The following is a 15919-nucleotide window of genomic DNA, read 5'->3' as shown; positions in this document are numbered from 1 at the left end:
TCTATAGTCTCAAGCAGTCATATCGGCCTATCGATATTTAAGGGAAATAGGTATGAACATTAGAGGGCATAATGTAATAGAGGGCAAATGTATCAAATTTCAGCCAAAACCGATGTAAATGTAAGTTTCTACGGCCTCAAGAAGTCAAATCTGGGGAACTGTTTAAATGGTGGCTATACTAGGTTATTGATCGATTCAAATCGCACTTAGCATAGATGTAGCAAGTCCGAACAGAAGAAATTGAGCCAAATTTCAGCCAAATCAGATGAAAATTGTTATTTCTAGAGGCTCAAGGAATCAGGTCGGGGTATCGGTTTACGTAGGCGTTATAACAGTTTATATTGGCGCTTTATGACTTTATATCATACTTGGCATGGATGTTGAAAGTCATCCATGTCCTTGTGCCATGTCCAAGATCGAAAATTGAGTCTTATACGTGCTGAAGAAGTCAAAAACGCGGATCGGTTTATGTGGAGGCTATATTCAAATCTGAACCGATAAGGCCCATTTGCAATCCCCAATGACCTATCTTAATAAGAAGTCTCAGTACAAAATCTCAAGCGTTTATCTTATGTTCGACCGCAATTATGATTTATATAGTTGAATAGAGGGAGGGGAGCACATGGCTGAATCGATTTCGAATGTTAAGACGATCGAGACTATATATATTTTAGGGGTCTCATATCAATATTTGGAGGTGTTATAAATGGAATGACTTGATAAGTACACCCCAATCTTATGATGGTGGGTAGAAAAAGTAAAAATGCGTTAAGTTCGACTGAGCCAAATCTGATTTTCCCCTCCACCATGGATCGCATTTAAAAAGTGTTTGTAGTAAGTTTTTCAAATAAGGAGATCGCTGTATATAGGAGCGGAATTCATATAGAGTTGGATCTTCAGAGATTTCATAGTCATGGTTACATTTGGAGAACAACCTGCAGAAATCTCTTTGGCTAGACAGAGCTATCTCTTGTAGATCTGTTAATAAAGCAGATTAAATTTTTATATTGATCAAGCGGATCGCGAACACCTTTTATAACTAGCGTTAAATCGGCATGTCTAGAGCCAAACCAAATGTTGCAGAAGACTCTTTAGAGCGAAAGCCAAAAGCGCATTACATGACCGGGACGTCTATAAGGCCGAGTTAACAAAATACAAAGGCGAGCTGACAAAGGCTCAAATCAAAGCGTGGGTGGAACTCGGCAGTTCACCAAAGTTGCCAGCATTAGGAGGGAAAAACCACCGCTGAAAAATTTTTTTCTCATGGTCTTTTAATAATGCGCACCCAGGTGTTCAGCATCATAGGCGGACATGCTACGGTGGCCTTAGGAAGTTATACTTTGCTTTTATTAACATCACCTTTTTATCTGTGGGATGGAGGGACACAAAGGTAATTTTCGTTCCAATAACTGGATGATTCGCTTCATGCGTAAGCGAAAGCGTTTTGTCCTATTAGTCTGTAATCATTTTTAGACTCTGCAAATGAAAACTGGGACAATCTTCTCTATGATTGCTGTCCGATTTAAGTTTAAGCTCAATGATAATGGACCTCCTTTTTTTAGCCGTGCCCGAACGACGCGACACCTCTTAGAGGAGAAGTTTTTTCATAGTCCCACAAATGTCGCCAGCATTAGGATGCGATAACCACCGCTGAAAATTCTTTCTGATGTTCTCTTCAGGAATCCAACCCATGCTACGGTGGCCTCCGCCTAGACTCTAGAGAGTTTGAAAGAAATAACAGCGCTTATAAAAAATCCTCCTAGAGTTCAATGCTCAGCCGAATCCCAAGGACGACTTTTTTGTGCATCACAGAAGTCCTGAGAATGACTTCATCTGATACTGTGAATTTAATGCTAATCCTAATGTCTCTGGACAAAACAAAATGTTTATGACCTCAAGATTTCTAACCGGCAGATATATATAAAGGGTGGTCTTTGGGTCTTTGAACTTTTTGAAAATAGAGACGTTCAAGTATGTACAGCGGTCAAAAAAAGTATTCATCATTAGCAAAATTGATAATAAATTCACTTATTTTGGGTAATTGAAGAAAATTTAAAGTAAACAAATAATGCAGTTTTATGCAATAGTTTATTTTTCGTAATATGTTTTAAAATAAATTCAAAAAATAAATTTAATTAGCGCAAAAAATGCAATTTTATATAATAACACCAAAAACAGAACAAAAAAAGTATTCATCATTGATGTGCTATCATCAAAGTCAAATTCATATTTTATTTGGGAATCCCCCTTTTCTGTTTTATTTAGTAAATGAGGCTTTGCCCTTGACAGCAAATATTTAATTTCATTGAAAATATAGTTTTTGTCAAAATGGGTCGTAAGCAAAACGAGGTTTCTGATGAGGTAAAAGTTTTGATAATAAAACACCACAGGAATGGTTGAACTCAAAAAACTATCAGTGAAATATTAAATAGACCACGATCTACTATACAATCCATCATCAGAAAGTGGACAGAAACGAAAAATGTTGACAATAAACCAAGATCTGGTCGACCAAAAGCACTTTCAGTTTTTTTTTTTTTTTTTCAGTTGGAGATGTGCGTTGGCTAGTGCGGCAAGTTCAGAAAACTCCGAAGACAAATGCGACCATTCTTCGTAAAAACACTATGGAATATTTAGGGAAGGAAGTTACTACACAAACAATTCGAAATACACTCAAAAGGCATAGTTACAGAGGAAGAACTGCACGTAAGAAGCCCTTTATAAATAAAATAATCAGTCGTATTCTGACTGTGAAAACGAACGAACGTCTGTAAAACCGCAGAGCCAAAACTCTCTACTTACAACAAAAAAATGAGTGTTAATACCAAACAACCCAATTTTGAAATTGACAATAAGAAATTGTTTAAAAATTACACTATTGGTCCCAAATACCTCATGATGTCAAGAACAGATAGTGAAGAAACTCTCATTAATGTGTCTCCTTTCTTAATTAAAAAAGTCATTGATAGTGTATGTGGAGAAATTGAAATGTGCAAAAAACTCAGAAGTGGCGATATTCTAATTAAAACAAAAACTGCAACTCAAGCCACAAAATTGTTCCAACTCATTTCTCTCACAAATGAAATAAAAGTCGAAGTGAAAGAACATAACTCTCTCAACTATTCCAAGGGAGTTATCTACTGTAATGATCTACGTGGAATCCCTGAGAATGAAATTCTAAATGAACTAAAAAAACAAAACGTAACCGAAGTTCAAAAAATTCTAAAAAAAAATGAAGACTCTCTCATCGAAACTGGTCTCATTATAATTACTTTTTCTCTACCCAATTTACCTGATGAAATTAATATTGGATATGAGAAAACGTGCGTGCGGCCTTATATTCCCTTGCCCATGAGGTGTCGTCAGTGTTTCCACTATGGACACCCAACAAAACGGTGTAAAAATAATAAAATTTGCATTAGCTGTGGTGACATAGCTCACACACAAGAAAATGAACTCTGCCAAAACAACACTAAATGTATAAACTGCGATGAGAACAAATTAGATGATAAGTCCCACTCTGTGCTCAGTAAAAAATGCCCCGTTTTTCTAAAATTCAAAGAGATACAGGCCATTAAAACACTCGACAAAGTAGATCACAAAACTGCTCTCGCAACATACAAACAACGTCATCCAAATGACACTGTCTATTCCAAGGTCACAAGAAGCACTGTAAGCTATCACGATCTCCCAACTACTTCCAACAACAACACAAACTACGCAATGTGTGAAAATAAGAAGCAACAGCAGGCAAAACCATCAGACCCCGCACCACCGCAGCCTTTAGTGAGTGCTCGCGACAAACCAACAACTGTCAACATACTGCCGAAGAACATATCGAAACGAACAAGAAATGAGCTCAAGAGCAAAAGTGCGGCTATCAACAATCCAAAAAAATTGTGCAAAAATTCAACGGAGAGTGACAACTTATCCGACGAGTAAAAGAACAACACTACAGTCAGTTGAGTCGATTGACGTCACTCGGGAGAGTCTGACTTGTTTTGCTTCCACTCAAGTCATCGGTGACTTGTTTTGGTCTCATCTCGAGTCATCGCTACCGTTTTGATTTCTCTCGACTCAACGTGGATACCAATTAGAAAAAACTCTTATACGTTGCTTCTATCTAACAGCTGCACTTTATTTTTTTTTCTCTTATTTAATATCATGGTACTTAAGTTACTCCAATGGAATATTAAAGGTTATTGCAACAACTATAATGAATTATTAACTTTAATAAAGAAGCACACACCCAATATTATTTCTCTTCAAGAAACTCACTTCAAAACTAAAAATAGCATACCAATACCAATAAATTTTTGTATCTATACATCAAATAATTCTGCAATACTAATCCATAAATCTATACAACATGAGTACATCGGAAGTTATGACCATTTGGACACAGTATGTGTTAAAATTGTCGCTAAATCAAATATCTACTTATACTCGACATATCTTAACCCGTCAAAAACCTTTACGATCAAGGACCTGGAACATCTATTCTCTTTCTCTTCTCATGACATGCTCATATCAGGAGATATGAATAGTTGGCATCCCCAGTGGGGATCTGCTAAGACCAATAAAAGAGGCAAAATTCTTTCAAAGTTTATTACCCAATCAAATCTAGCTATATTAAATGACGGTTCGCCGACTCATTTCTCTACTCACAAGACTTTCACCCATATAGATCTCACTTTAATTTCAGCATCACTATTAGTTCATGCTAACTGGCATATAGAGACTGATCTCTATGGTAGCGATCACTTCCCTATAGTGACGACGCTGTTTCAGGAAAAGTTTTCAGATAATGGGTTTCGACTTAAACCTTTATTTAATACAAGCAAGGCCAACTGGCCCCTTTTTCAGAGTCTTTCTGAGAAATTTTGCTTGGAAAGACAACGTAGTGAGAATATTAATAAAGAAGCTGCTAATATTCAAAAAATAATTTTGATGGCTTCTAACGAAGCAATTCCGCAATATCAAACCCCTAAGTATAGACCCTTTGTTCCATGGTGGAACAAGAAATTAGATAAATTGAAGCGAGAGAGAAATCATTTTTTAAATTTATTCAGAAGAAATATTACTGACGAGAACCTTGTCGCACATCGTAGGGCTAATGCAGTATACAAGAGGGAACTTAAACTTTCCAAGCAGAAATCAATAGATAAATTTACATCTGTGATTAACAATTCATATCCTACGGGCCAGATTTGGTCCAATATTAGACGTTTCTGCGGCGTTAAGCCGAAAACACCTATTGCATACATATCCGGCGATGATGGGATGATCTCAAATCCTACGGGAATTGCAAATAGATTTTGTTCATACTGGTCCCAGCTTTCAGAAGATTCTAATTTTCCGACGCTATTCCAATCGTTAAAGAGCCAATTTTTAGAGAACCCGAAACACTTAGTTCCTAGTAAAAATGCTAGTCTTATAGAGACTAACATAGATTTTTTAGAATTCACAATATCTCTTAACAAGCTTAAGGGCAAGACACCTGGAATCGATAGAATCAATTACAAAATGCTAAAACATCTTGATTTAAATACCAAGAAACGTATTGTGAGATTATACAACGACATCTTGAACACACAAATCCCACAGTTCTATAAAAACAGTCTTATAATCCCAGTACTAAAACCTAAAGGCGACAAAACTTCTGTTTCTTCTTATCGGCCTATATCTCTAAACATATGCTGCTCCAAAGTACTGGACAAAATTGTAGCCAATAGACTATGGTGGTTTATCTCTTCTAATAAGCTACTTAACAATAACCAATTTGGTTTTAAAAAAGGTAAAAGTATAGCAGATCCACTTTTACTTCTAGATTATATAATAAATAACTCCCTAAGAACAAGAAAACACATTTCTATAATATCACTTGACTTTTCAAAAGCTTTTGATAAGATTGGCTTACACACTATTCTCAATCAATTGGAGGAATGGGGTATCGGACCCAAAATTTTTAAATACATTAAGAATTACTTAACTAATAGGAAGATTAAAGTAAAAGTTGGAGCATACAGCTCCGAACTCAATAACCTTCACAATGGTATACCCCAGGGTTCACCCCTTTCTGTAGTTTTATTTCTAATCGCTTATAATAAGCTTTCAGAATTACTCGAATCAGACAAATCTCTGAAATTCTTATCCTACGCCGATGATTTTGTAATAATAAAGGAACTTAGCAGGCTGAACCAACCGATCATCGACCTTAACAATACGATATGCGCTATAGAAGACTGGTGTAACTATTCCGGAGCGGAACTGTCAATAGACAAATGTAAGCATCTCCACATTTGCAGAAAACGAAACTGCAGTCCAGTTCTTAACTGCAACAACTACTCTATATGTCCAGTGAACAAATTAAAAATACTAGGCATAACCTTCAACAGCAAGTACAAATGGGATTCCCACATAGAGGAATTAAGCACATCGCTCTCAAAAAGGCTTAACATTATTAAATGTTTGTCAAACAAAAACTATTCTTGCGATACCTCTACACTTATCACTATAACACGTTCTGTCATTGTTTCGAAAATCTCATATGGTATATATCTTTACGGATACACCTCCAAAGCCCTTCTCAATAAAATCAAAACTACATATAATTCTGCCGTGCGTTTATCGCTAGGTGCACACCGCACTACAAAAATTTTTAATTTACTATTCGAAGCTAACCTGAAGACTATTGAAGACTATAGAGATATTGCTACAGCCCAGCTGATTAAAACAATTTTATTTAATGATAAAACCCCCCTCATGCAAATGCTTAATAAAGCTTTGAAAACTAAGAAATTTTATAAAACAGACTCCGCTATTGGGCGTATTGTTTCCGCCTGTAAATCCTACAACCTACCTTTCAACTACCCCGCTCCCAAGACGAATAACCCTTATTGGAGGTTCAATCCAGCAACATTAGATACATCCCTACGAAAGTATTCAAAGGAGCATACAATCCCACATCTTTATGTAGCTGAATTTCAGAATATTTGCACCAAACTGCAGAACTATAGTTTCATTTTCACAGATGGTTCTAAAATTAACAATGTTACAAGTTATAGTCTAGTTACCGACAAGAGAATTATCAAGACATCTCTTCTTCCAGAATATAGCTCAGTTTTCTCGGCTGAAATAATCGCAATTCTTGAAGCTATCAAGTTCGCAAAGAGATCTAAAGGCAATTTTGCTATCGTCTCTGATTCATTATCTGCCTTGGACTCTATAGCGAACCACAACAGTACTGAGGTTTATTCCTCCATAATAAGAGATCTGCTGATTCAAGAAAATAGAAAAATCAAATTAATTTGGGTTCCAGGTCACTCTAATATTTTAGGAAACGAATTTGCTGATGCAGTAGCTAAACAAGCCAATAAAATGCCTCTTATATCCACCGCAAATACATCCCCAAATGATATAAAGAAACATATACAAAAAGATTTTTCATTAAAACAAATTGAGATATGGAACAGCTCCTCGCTTTGGTATAAGAATCTGAATAGAAATAAATTAAATCTGCAAGACTATCTACACAAAGACCAATTACTGTCCAGGAGTGATCAAGTCAAAATTATAAGGCTAAGATTAGGTTACTGTCGTTTGACACATGACCAGGTCATTGACCGAACTTTAGATAAACACTGTCCGTTCTGTAGATCCAGTACTTCCGATACGACTCATATATTTTTATTCTGCCCACATATTAAATTGCTTATATCAAATTATTTTCCAAACAAAAGTTTATTGGAGATTCTTAGCAATATCAATGCCCCTTCAAACAAATTAGACTTAATTAATTTTCTTAAATCATGTAACCTATATAACCTTATTTAAATTCTCCCCTTTGTAAATACTCACATAATTCTCTTGAATTACGCAAAATTAGTAATATAACTTAATTTTTTTTTTTCTCTTTAAATATTTATATAAATGTTCCGTTTAAATTTCCTATTATATAATGCTAATAAACTCTTACTTTTCTCAAGCTTAGGACCTATGTAGTCAGAGCTTGCATTATATTTGTAATTTAGTTATAAGTATAATTGTCAATAAATAAATAAATAAAATAAATAAATAAAATAAACCGAGTGAAAAGGCTAAACTTCGCAAAAATGTATATAAAACAGCCCGAATCATTTTGGAAAACAGTCATTTTTGCAGACGAGAGCAAGTTTAATCTTTTTGGGTGCGATGGAAAGGTCATAGTGTACAGAAAACTAAATACAGAGCTTGAAGAACGAAACACAGTTGCTACTGTAAAACATGGTGGAGGTGGTTTAATGGTTTGGGGGTGTATGGCGGCTTCAGGAGCGGGAAATCTTGAAATTATTAATGGAGTAATGGATCATAAGTATTACATTGACATTTTAAAGAGGAATTTAAAAGATAGTGCTGTAAAACTTGGGCTTGGTAATAACTTTCAATATTATCAAGATAATGACCCCAAACATTCTGCTTTAAATACCAAGATGTGGATGCTGTATAACTGCCCCAAAGTCATTAAAACTCCTCCTCAAAGTCCCGACTTGAACCCAATTGAACATCTTTGGGAACATCTCGAACGCAAATTGAGAACGCGCAATTTTTCGAGCAAGAGTCAAATGCAACAGGTGATAATGGAGGAATGGACTAATATAGACCAAAATATAACCGCTAAATTAGTCCAATCGATGTCAAACCGTTTAAAAGAAGTTATAAGACGCGGTGGTCGAATAACAAAGTATTAATTTTTTTAAATTATGTTAATTATTTTTTTGTTTTTTTGCAATGATGAATACTTTTTTTGTTTAATTTTTTGTGTTCAGCTGTAAAATGGCCCTTTTTGTTCCAATAAATACTATTTTTTTCTTTAAAAACAATGAAATTGTGTACATATATATCACACAAGCACTACTGCATCATTAGTTTAATATGTTTTTATTCCAATTGTCTTTTGTAGACTTATTAAAAAAAAACATTGAATGATGAATACTTTTTTTGACCGCTGTATACTTTGTAGGGTTGAAATGTATAATTTGATGTGTTGCAAATGGAATAGCAAAATAACCAAATCCTCGGTGATGGATATAAAAACATGTACCACATTCTTGATTGTAGAACGTTTGGTAGGTTTTGGCCAGGATTGGTAGGATTTTTCTTACCCTAAGTCGGTTCAAGTCTGTAATTGGGCTCCCACCTAAGTGCCGGTGTCTGATGCTAGCGGCGAGCACTTGCCGCACCTATTTAACATGAATGAGGTCGTAGTCCTGTAAGTCCTGTTATGATGCAAATGCAAATTTGCCCTTGAACATTTCACCAACTACTCACATATCACTGAGTGCTGTCCGATGAAAATTTTTTCAGATGTTCTCGCCAGGACTCGAACCCAGGCGTTCAGCGTATAGGCGGTCATGATAACGGTGGTCTCCATTTCATTTTGACAAATGGCGTAATTAGTTTCAGGATTTCAAATATTCCCCCTCTCACTTCGACTGCACCGTTATCGAATCAAGTCTTTGGTCGCTGCCAGACTTTTCACGTAAATCCCGATCTTCGAAGCCGGTAAAGCCTTGCCTATAATTAATTAGGAGGATAAGACCACCATTTCAGTTTGACAAATGGCAAACTTTCCCCCTCTCATCTCGACTGCACCGTCATCGAATTCAAGGCCTTGGTCAGCGTCAGACTCTTTACGTAAATCCTGATCTTCGAACCGGCAAAGCCTTGCCCTTATTTCATTTGCAGCTATCGTAATGGCACAGATCTTTTTCTGAAATACCGACAAAACAATATTAAGTGCCTGGAGTAAACCCCCACGTCGTCCTTGACCACATTTTGGTTCTATCAAAGAAATGGTGGTTTCTCATTCCTCTGACACAGCATCCGTTTTCCAATCCTCTCTTTGTACTTCCTCCAAAGATCTTGTTCTGGATCTGTGTCGGTACTAGGTAACCTGAGACTTTCGCCAGTATAAACTCCTCATCCATGATGACCAGAATTGAACTGTGGCGGTAACCGTCCTCCCTAAGCATGCCGAATTCCCTAAGAATAACCGAAACCTTGGAATTACGCTTCTGAATATAGACTTCAAAAGGTTGCAAATCGACTATCGATTTCTAGTCCTCCTGCGGTGTGGACCACAATGCCCCGTGATTCCGATGCAGGCCAAACGATGCTTTTCTCGAAGCCTAACATCATATCAGCACTCCGTTAGTATGTACTGGTCTCCCAATGGTTGATTACATTCAGCAAATAATCATCGGTTTAACTCCTCCATCCTACCGAGCATCCTCCTCTGGCGCACTCTCTATTTGTGCTTCTGTTCAAATACGAGAGTCTAGATCGGCGGCGTGAATAACAAAGTTCACATGATTCCGATGCAGGCCACTCGTTGCATTCTCTGGAACGTCCTGGTTTTTGTTCGTCTTATCTAAAGCCTTAAATCATATCAGCACTCCATTAGTCAGTACGGGTCTCACAATAGTTGTGTACACCTAGTCAATTATCATCGGGCTAACCGAGCAACCTCCTGCAGGTGTAGAAGGCCTATAGTGCCTACCTGCTTCTTTACATAGTACTTTTTCAGAACAGTTCCGTATCGAACACTGGTGCAGGCTCGCTGCTCCGTAGACCAAAGCACGATGGCAACTGACTGGAGATAGAAACAAATTTGGGGACTTCCCCCTACAGATGTCCCCCATCCCCAACCCCTCCACCTTAACTCTCCCCTCGGGAGTTTTTTTTTTAATAAGTAAGTTTCTCTGGCGCACTCTCTATTGGTGCTTCTGTTCAAATACGGGAGTCTAATATACGGTTTTGATTCGTTTTCGTCAAATACGGTTTGCTACGTCTTATCTAAAGCCTTATATCATATCATCACTTCATTAGTTGTGTACATTCAACAAATTATCATCGGGCTAACTCCTCTATCCTACCGAGCATCCACCTGCAGGAGTAGAAGGCCTTCCGTACCTACCTGCCTCATTTCTTCATATCCATTTTTCACAACAGTTTCGAATCGATCACAGGTACAGGTCTCCTTCTCCGTAGACTGAAGCATGATGGCAACTGACTGGAGAGAGAAACAATTTTGGGGACTTTCCCCTACAGGTGTTCATCACTTTGACCCCCTCTAACTCAATTCACCGCTAGGGTCTCTTCTAAAATAAGTAAGTTTCACCGGCGCACCCTGTATTTGAGTTTCTGTCCGAATACGGGAGTCTAAGATCGGCTATCTCATACGTCCGAGTGAAGAGCATGAGCACTGTCTTTCTTTGGGTTAGTATTTTACCCATATCTCATATCCCATCTCAACAGTTTCTTCAGAGACCTTATATGATCCCGCTAACCGTCGATGGAAACTTGCCTCGGATTAGAGCCACGATGCAATTCATCTCACGTCTTCTTTGTTGAAATCTACTTGGACTTTGTTTATCACAAGGATCACTAGAATTGGCGAGAACAGCCCTGCTTGAGTCGATGCCCCTGGCAGCCGCCTTCTAACCCAACTAACGTATTTCTCAAATCCTCATAATCCGACCACCGGGAGATATTTGGGTACACTCCCTGGAGGTTTAGGATGGGGTCTATTGACCATAACTCCATCTTGTGAAAAGACCCCCCGGGATCCGGGAAGGGTGCTATGGCGTGATCCTTCAATTGGGTAGATGTCTCGACCTCTCCACCACTTCGTGAGCGTCCGCCTCCACCGATGTACCAACAATGTATGCGTGTTGTGCCCGACTGGAGTTCTTTGGGGTCAGTCGCACTATTTTATCGAACCCTTAGATCTATTGTCTTCCCAGTGTTAATATTTAGAAATACGATGACAGACTAATGGGAGTATAATCCTTTATAGTGCTGTGGTTTATTTATCCCGCCTTTGGGTTACAGACAATACCATACTTGCCTTGAAAATCTTACCCAGCCAGAGTAATTCCAAGGGATTTATGGCAATATAGAACGAATCTTTTGGTCACGAACTCTTGTCCCCGCCATTGTAAAGCGTGTTTCTGTGGATCTAAAAGTGCTTCTGATAACTGCTCTGATTTTTTTAGTGCCAGGCCGCAGAGAAATCCTGTGGAATTTAAGAGCAGGCGAGTGTTCATGGCTTACACATTTCAGAGGAACTAAACATTGTGGGTAAGCCTTTGATATGAGTTCTGAAGGGCAACGGCTTCAAAATTTTGTGGCCCCTCACCTCTCCCCTCACTTATGGTGTCCGGCAAAGATAACTGTCTGGTTGGAAGACATGTTAATAGTTTGAGTGTTGCAAGATTTCTGCGGAGCAGAGAGCTGAAATTCTGAGTTAATCCGTATTGAACTTGGTGTTACAAACAATTGCACTAAGCTATAATGCCCTGTACCTCAGTATAAGTATAGGATATTAATAACATACCAGTAAATATGATGTGCAACACATTCACCCACAATCACAGTCATAATTGATTTCGCGAAATGTTTAAAGTCATACTGCAGTAAAAAATTGGGGTCCTTTTTTGTTATAACAGCACTGAGTATGGAATATAGAAAAACTGGCCAAAGATGATGTTAGCCAGATGATATTTAATCCGACCGGGAGGTTAATAAAAAATTCACATAAAATTGAGCGAATGCATAGGGAAAACAAAATGCCAACCACTATCAGCTCAAAAAATAAAAAAAAAATAAAACTTTCTGAAATGTTTTTCATACTGCTGTGAAAAAATCCAGAAAACATTTGTTTTTATGCAAATACAATTTTTCTGCGTTCGAGGCAATAAAAATAAATAGAAAAGGAAGAAATTGGTTTGCTTGCAACATTATGCAGAATACGGAATATGTTGAAAAAAAAAAAAATGCCCACAACACAGTTTTGGGGTGTAAATTGCAAAACAAAGTCCTTGGATTTCCGAGTTGAACAGTTCTCAAAGGAGCATTGCAGGGGTGGAGGCGAAAATCTGCACCATGTGTCTCTATAATTTGCAAAGCTTTTTTTTAAACTAGTAATTGTTGAGGTGGGAACATAGTTGGTGATTAAAACAGACCGTCGTACCCGCGTTTAGACATTGCTAGTGTAATTCATCTTATTATGGTTACCATAAACTAACAGAGTCATAAATCAAAGTTTCCATATGATTTAAACGGAATGACAAAATTAGGGTTTAAGTGTCATATTCACAATTTCGAGTTGAAATTGGCTTGTGCCAATACATTTCCTTACTTCAAATTATTTAAGCTCCACCTACCACATTAATTTTCTCCTCATGGAGAAGTTTTCACTCTACGACTCATCTTCTTACTGGAACTTATTGAAGTTCTGCTTACTTTTAAATGGAAATTGCGTCTTTTCATCCCGGATACTTTTAAACTTGTCATGTCAATATCACCTTTAATGTCTTCATATTGAGTGTCGACAGTTTCCACTTTGATTTTATTTTTCTTGCATTATTGTGTTCTCTAGATGCATTTTAATTTCCTGCTTTACTGCATCCTCTCTTTGAATTCCCTATAACTTGGACACAGAAAAAACAGTGGTTACAACATTAAGAAATTTTGAAACAGAGATAATTCAGCAGAAAAATTTCTCGAAATCGGAAGCAATGCATTTTTATACCCCTCACCATAGGATGGAGGTATACTAATTTCGTCATTCTGTTTGTAACACCTTGAAATATGCGTCTGAGACCCCATAAAGAATACATATTCTTGATCGTCATGTCATTTTAAGTCGAACTAGCCATGTCCGTCCGTCTTTCTGTCGAAAGCATGCCAACATTCAAAGGAGTAAAGCTAGCCGCTTGAAATTTTGCACAAATCCATTTTTTTAATGTAGGTCAGTTGGGATTGTAAATGGGCCAAATCGGTCCATGTTTTGATATAGCTGCCATATAAACCGATCTGGGGTCTTGACTTCTTGAGCCTCAAGAGGGCGCAATTTTCATCCGATTTGGAAGAAATTTTGTACAACGGCTTCCCTCATGACCTTCAATATATGAGCCTAATATGGTCTGAATCGATGAATAGCTTGATAGAGCTCCCATATAATCCGATCTCCCGATTTTGATTCTTGAGCCCCTACAAGGCGCAATTCTTATCTGAATGAACTGAAATATTAAATAATGACTTCCACAATGTCCAGCATTCATTTATGGTCCGAATCGGACTATAACTTGATATAGCTCCAACAGCATAACAGTTCTTATTCAATATTCTATGTTTGTCTTAAAAGAGATACCGCGCATAGAACTCGACAAATGCGATCAATGGTGGAGAGTATATAAGATTCGGCCCGGCCGAACTTAGTACGCTCTTACTTGTTTGTTTTCATACCGTAAGCATTACTTTGAAGCGCTTATACTTTCAACGATGAATTCATTAAATTTTGAGAAAGAATTTAGTAATAATTAATAAAAAATCACGGCTGGAAATATGTATCTTGCTACTCTATTAGTGCAAACTTGGAAGCGGTGCTGTAAGCGGATGCTTCCATTCTGGAGCTATATCAGGTAATGGACCGAATACGTCATGCACAATTTCAGCCAAATCGGATAGGAATTGCGCCCTCTTGAAGTTTAAGGAATCAAGTCCCCAGATCGGTTTATATGACAGCTATATCAGATTATTGACCGTTTTAAACCATAATTGGCACAGTTGTTAGATATTAAAACTATATACTTCGTGCAAAATTTCATTCAAATCGGATTAGAATTGCGCCCTCTAGAGGCTCAAGAATTTAAGATTCAAGATCGGTTAATATGGCAGCTATATCTGGTTATTGACCGATTTGAACCATACTTAGCACAGTTGTTGGAAATCATGGCAAAACACTACGTGTAAAATTTCATTCCAATCGGATAAGAATTGCGCCCTCTAGAGGCTCAAGACGTCAAAACCCAAGATCGGTTTATATGGCAGCTATATCAGGTCATGAACCGGTTTGAACCATACTTGACACAGTTCTTGGATATCATAACAAAACACGGATCATCATTCCAATCGGATAAAAATTGCGCCCTCTAGAGGTTCAAGAAGTCTAGACCCAATATCGGTTTATATGGCACCTGTATCAAAACATGGACCGATGTCAACCATACTCAGCACAGTTTTTGGAAGTGGCATCAAAACATCGCATGCAAATTTTAATCCAAATCGGATAAGAATTGTGCCCTCCAGAGGCTCTCTAGAGAGAAGTCAAGACCCAAGATCGGTTTATGTGGCAGCTATATCAAAACGTGGGCCGATATAGCCCATTTACAATCCCAACCGACCTACACTAATAAGAAGTATTTGTGAAAAATTTCAAGAGGCTAGCTTTACTCCTTCGAAAGTTAGAGCGCTTTCGAGAGACAGACGGACTAACGGACGAACTTGGCTAGATCGACGTAAAATGTCACGACGATCAAGAATATATACACTTTATGGGGTCTCTGACGAATTTTTCGCGTAGTTACAAACAGAATAACGAAATTAGTATGCCCCATCCTATTGTGGAGGGTATAAAAACAAGTAAAAAGGCATTAAGTTCGGCCGAGCCGAACTTTGGATACCCACCACCTCGGGTATATATGAAAACTTCCTTACGTCACGATCCGGTGAAAAATGTATAATTTATACCCCCATAGCAGCTTTATCGAAATATGGTCCGATTTCGACCAAATTCGACACGGATATTGAGAGGTCTAATAAATACAAGTCATTGTTCAATTTTGTAGAACAAAATATTGGTCCTTGTGGCAGCAATATCAAAATATATACCGATCCGAACCATAAACGATACGGATGTCGAGAAGCCTAACAAAAGCCACTGTGTCAAATTTCAACGAAATCGGATTATAAATGTGCCTATTATAGGGCCAAGACTTTAAATCGAAAGATCGGTCTATATAGCAGCTATATGCAAATCTTGATCGATCTAAGCCAAATTGCAGAAATATGTCGAGAGGCTTAACTTAACTCA

The 15919-nt window shown here is 37.6% G+C and overlaps 1 protein-coding gene across 1 annotated transcript; it reads left to right on the top strand.

Moving 5' to 3' along the window:
* Nucleotides 1–2811: 2811 nt before the first annotated feature.
* LOC131998380 (uncharacterized) lies at nucleotides 2812–3942 on the top strand. The gene has a single exon (XM_059370642.1). It carries the CDS (start codon nucleotides 2812–2814, stop codon nucleotides 3940–3942), a length of 1131 nt encoding a protein of 376 aa, XP_059226625.1.
* The last annotated feature ends 11977 nt before the right edge of the window (nucleotides 3943–15919 follow it).

The sequence above is a fragment of the Stomoxys calcitrans genome, unplaced genomic scaffold, assembly GCF_963082655.1.
Source record: "Stomoxys calcitrans unplaced genomic scaffold, idStoCalc2.1 SCAFFOLD_135, whole genome shotgun sequence".
NCBI lineage: Eukaryota > Metazoa > Arthropoda > Insecta > Diptera > Muscidae > Stomoxys > Stomoxys calcitrans.
Note: the sequence above shows the minus strand (reverse complement) of the source record. Positions and strands in the feature narration are given on the sequence as shown.

Excerpts from the sequence above, each read along its gene's own strand:
- LOC131998380 (XM_059370642.1), top strand. The coding sequence starts at position 2,812 with ATGAGTGTTAATACCAAACAACCCAATTTTGAAATTGACAATAAGAAA.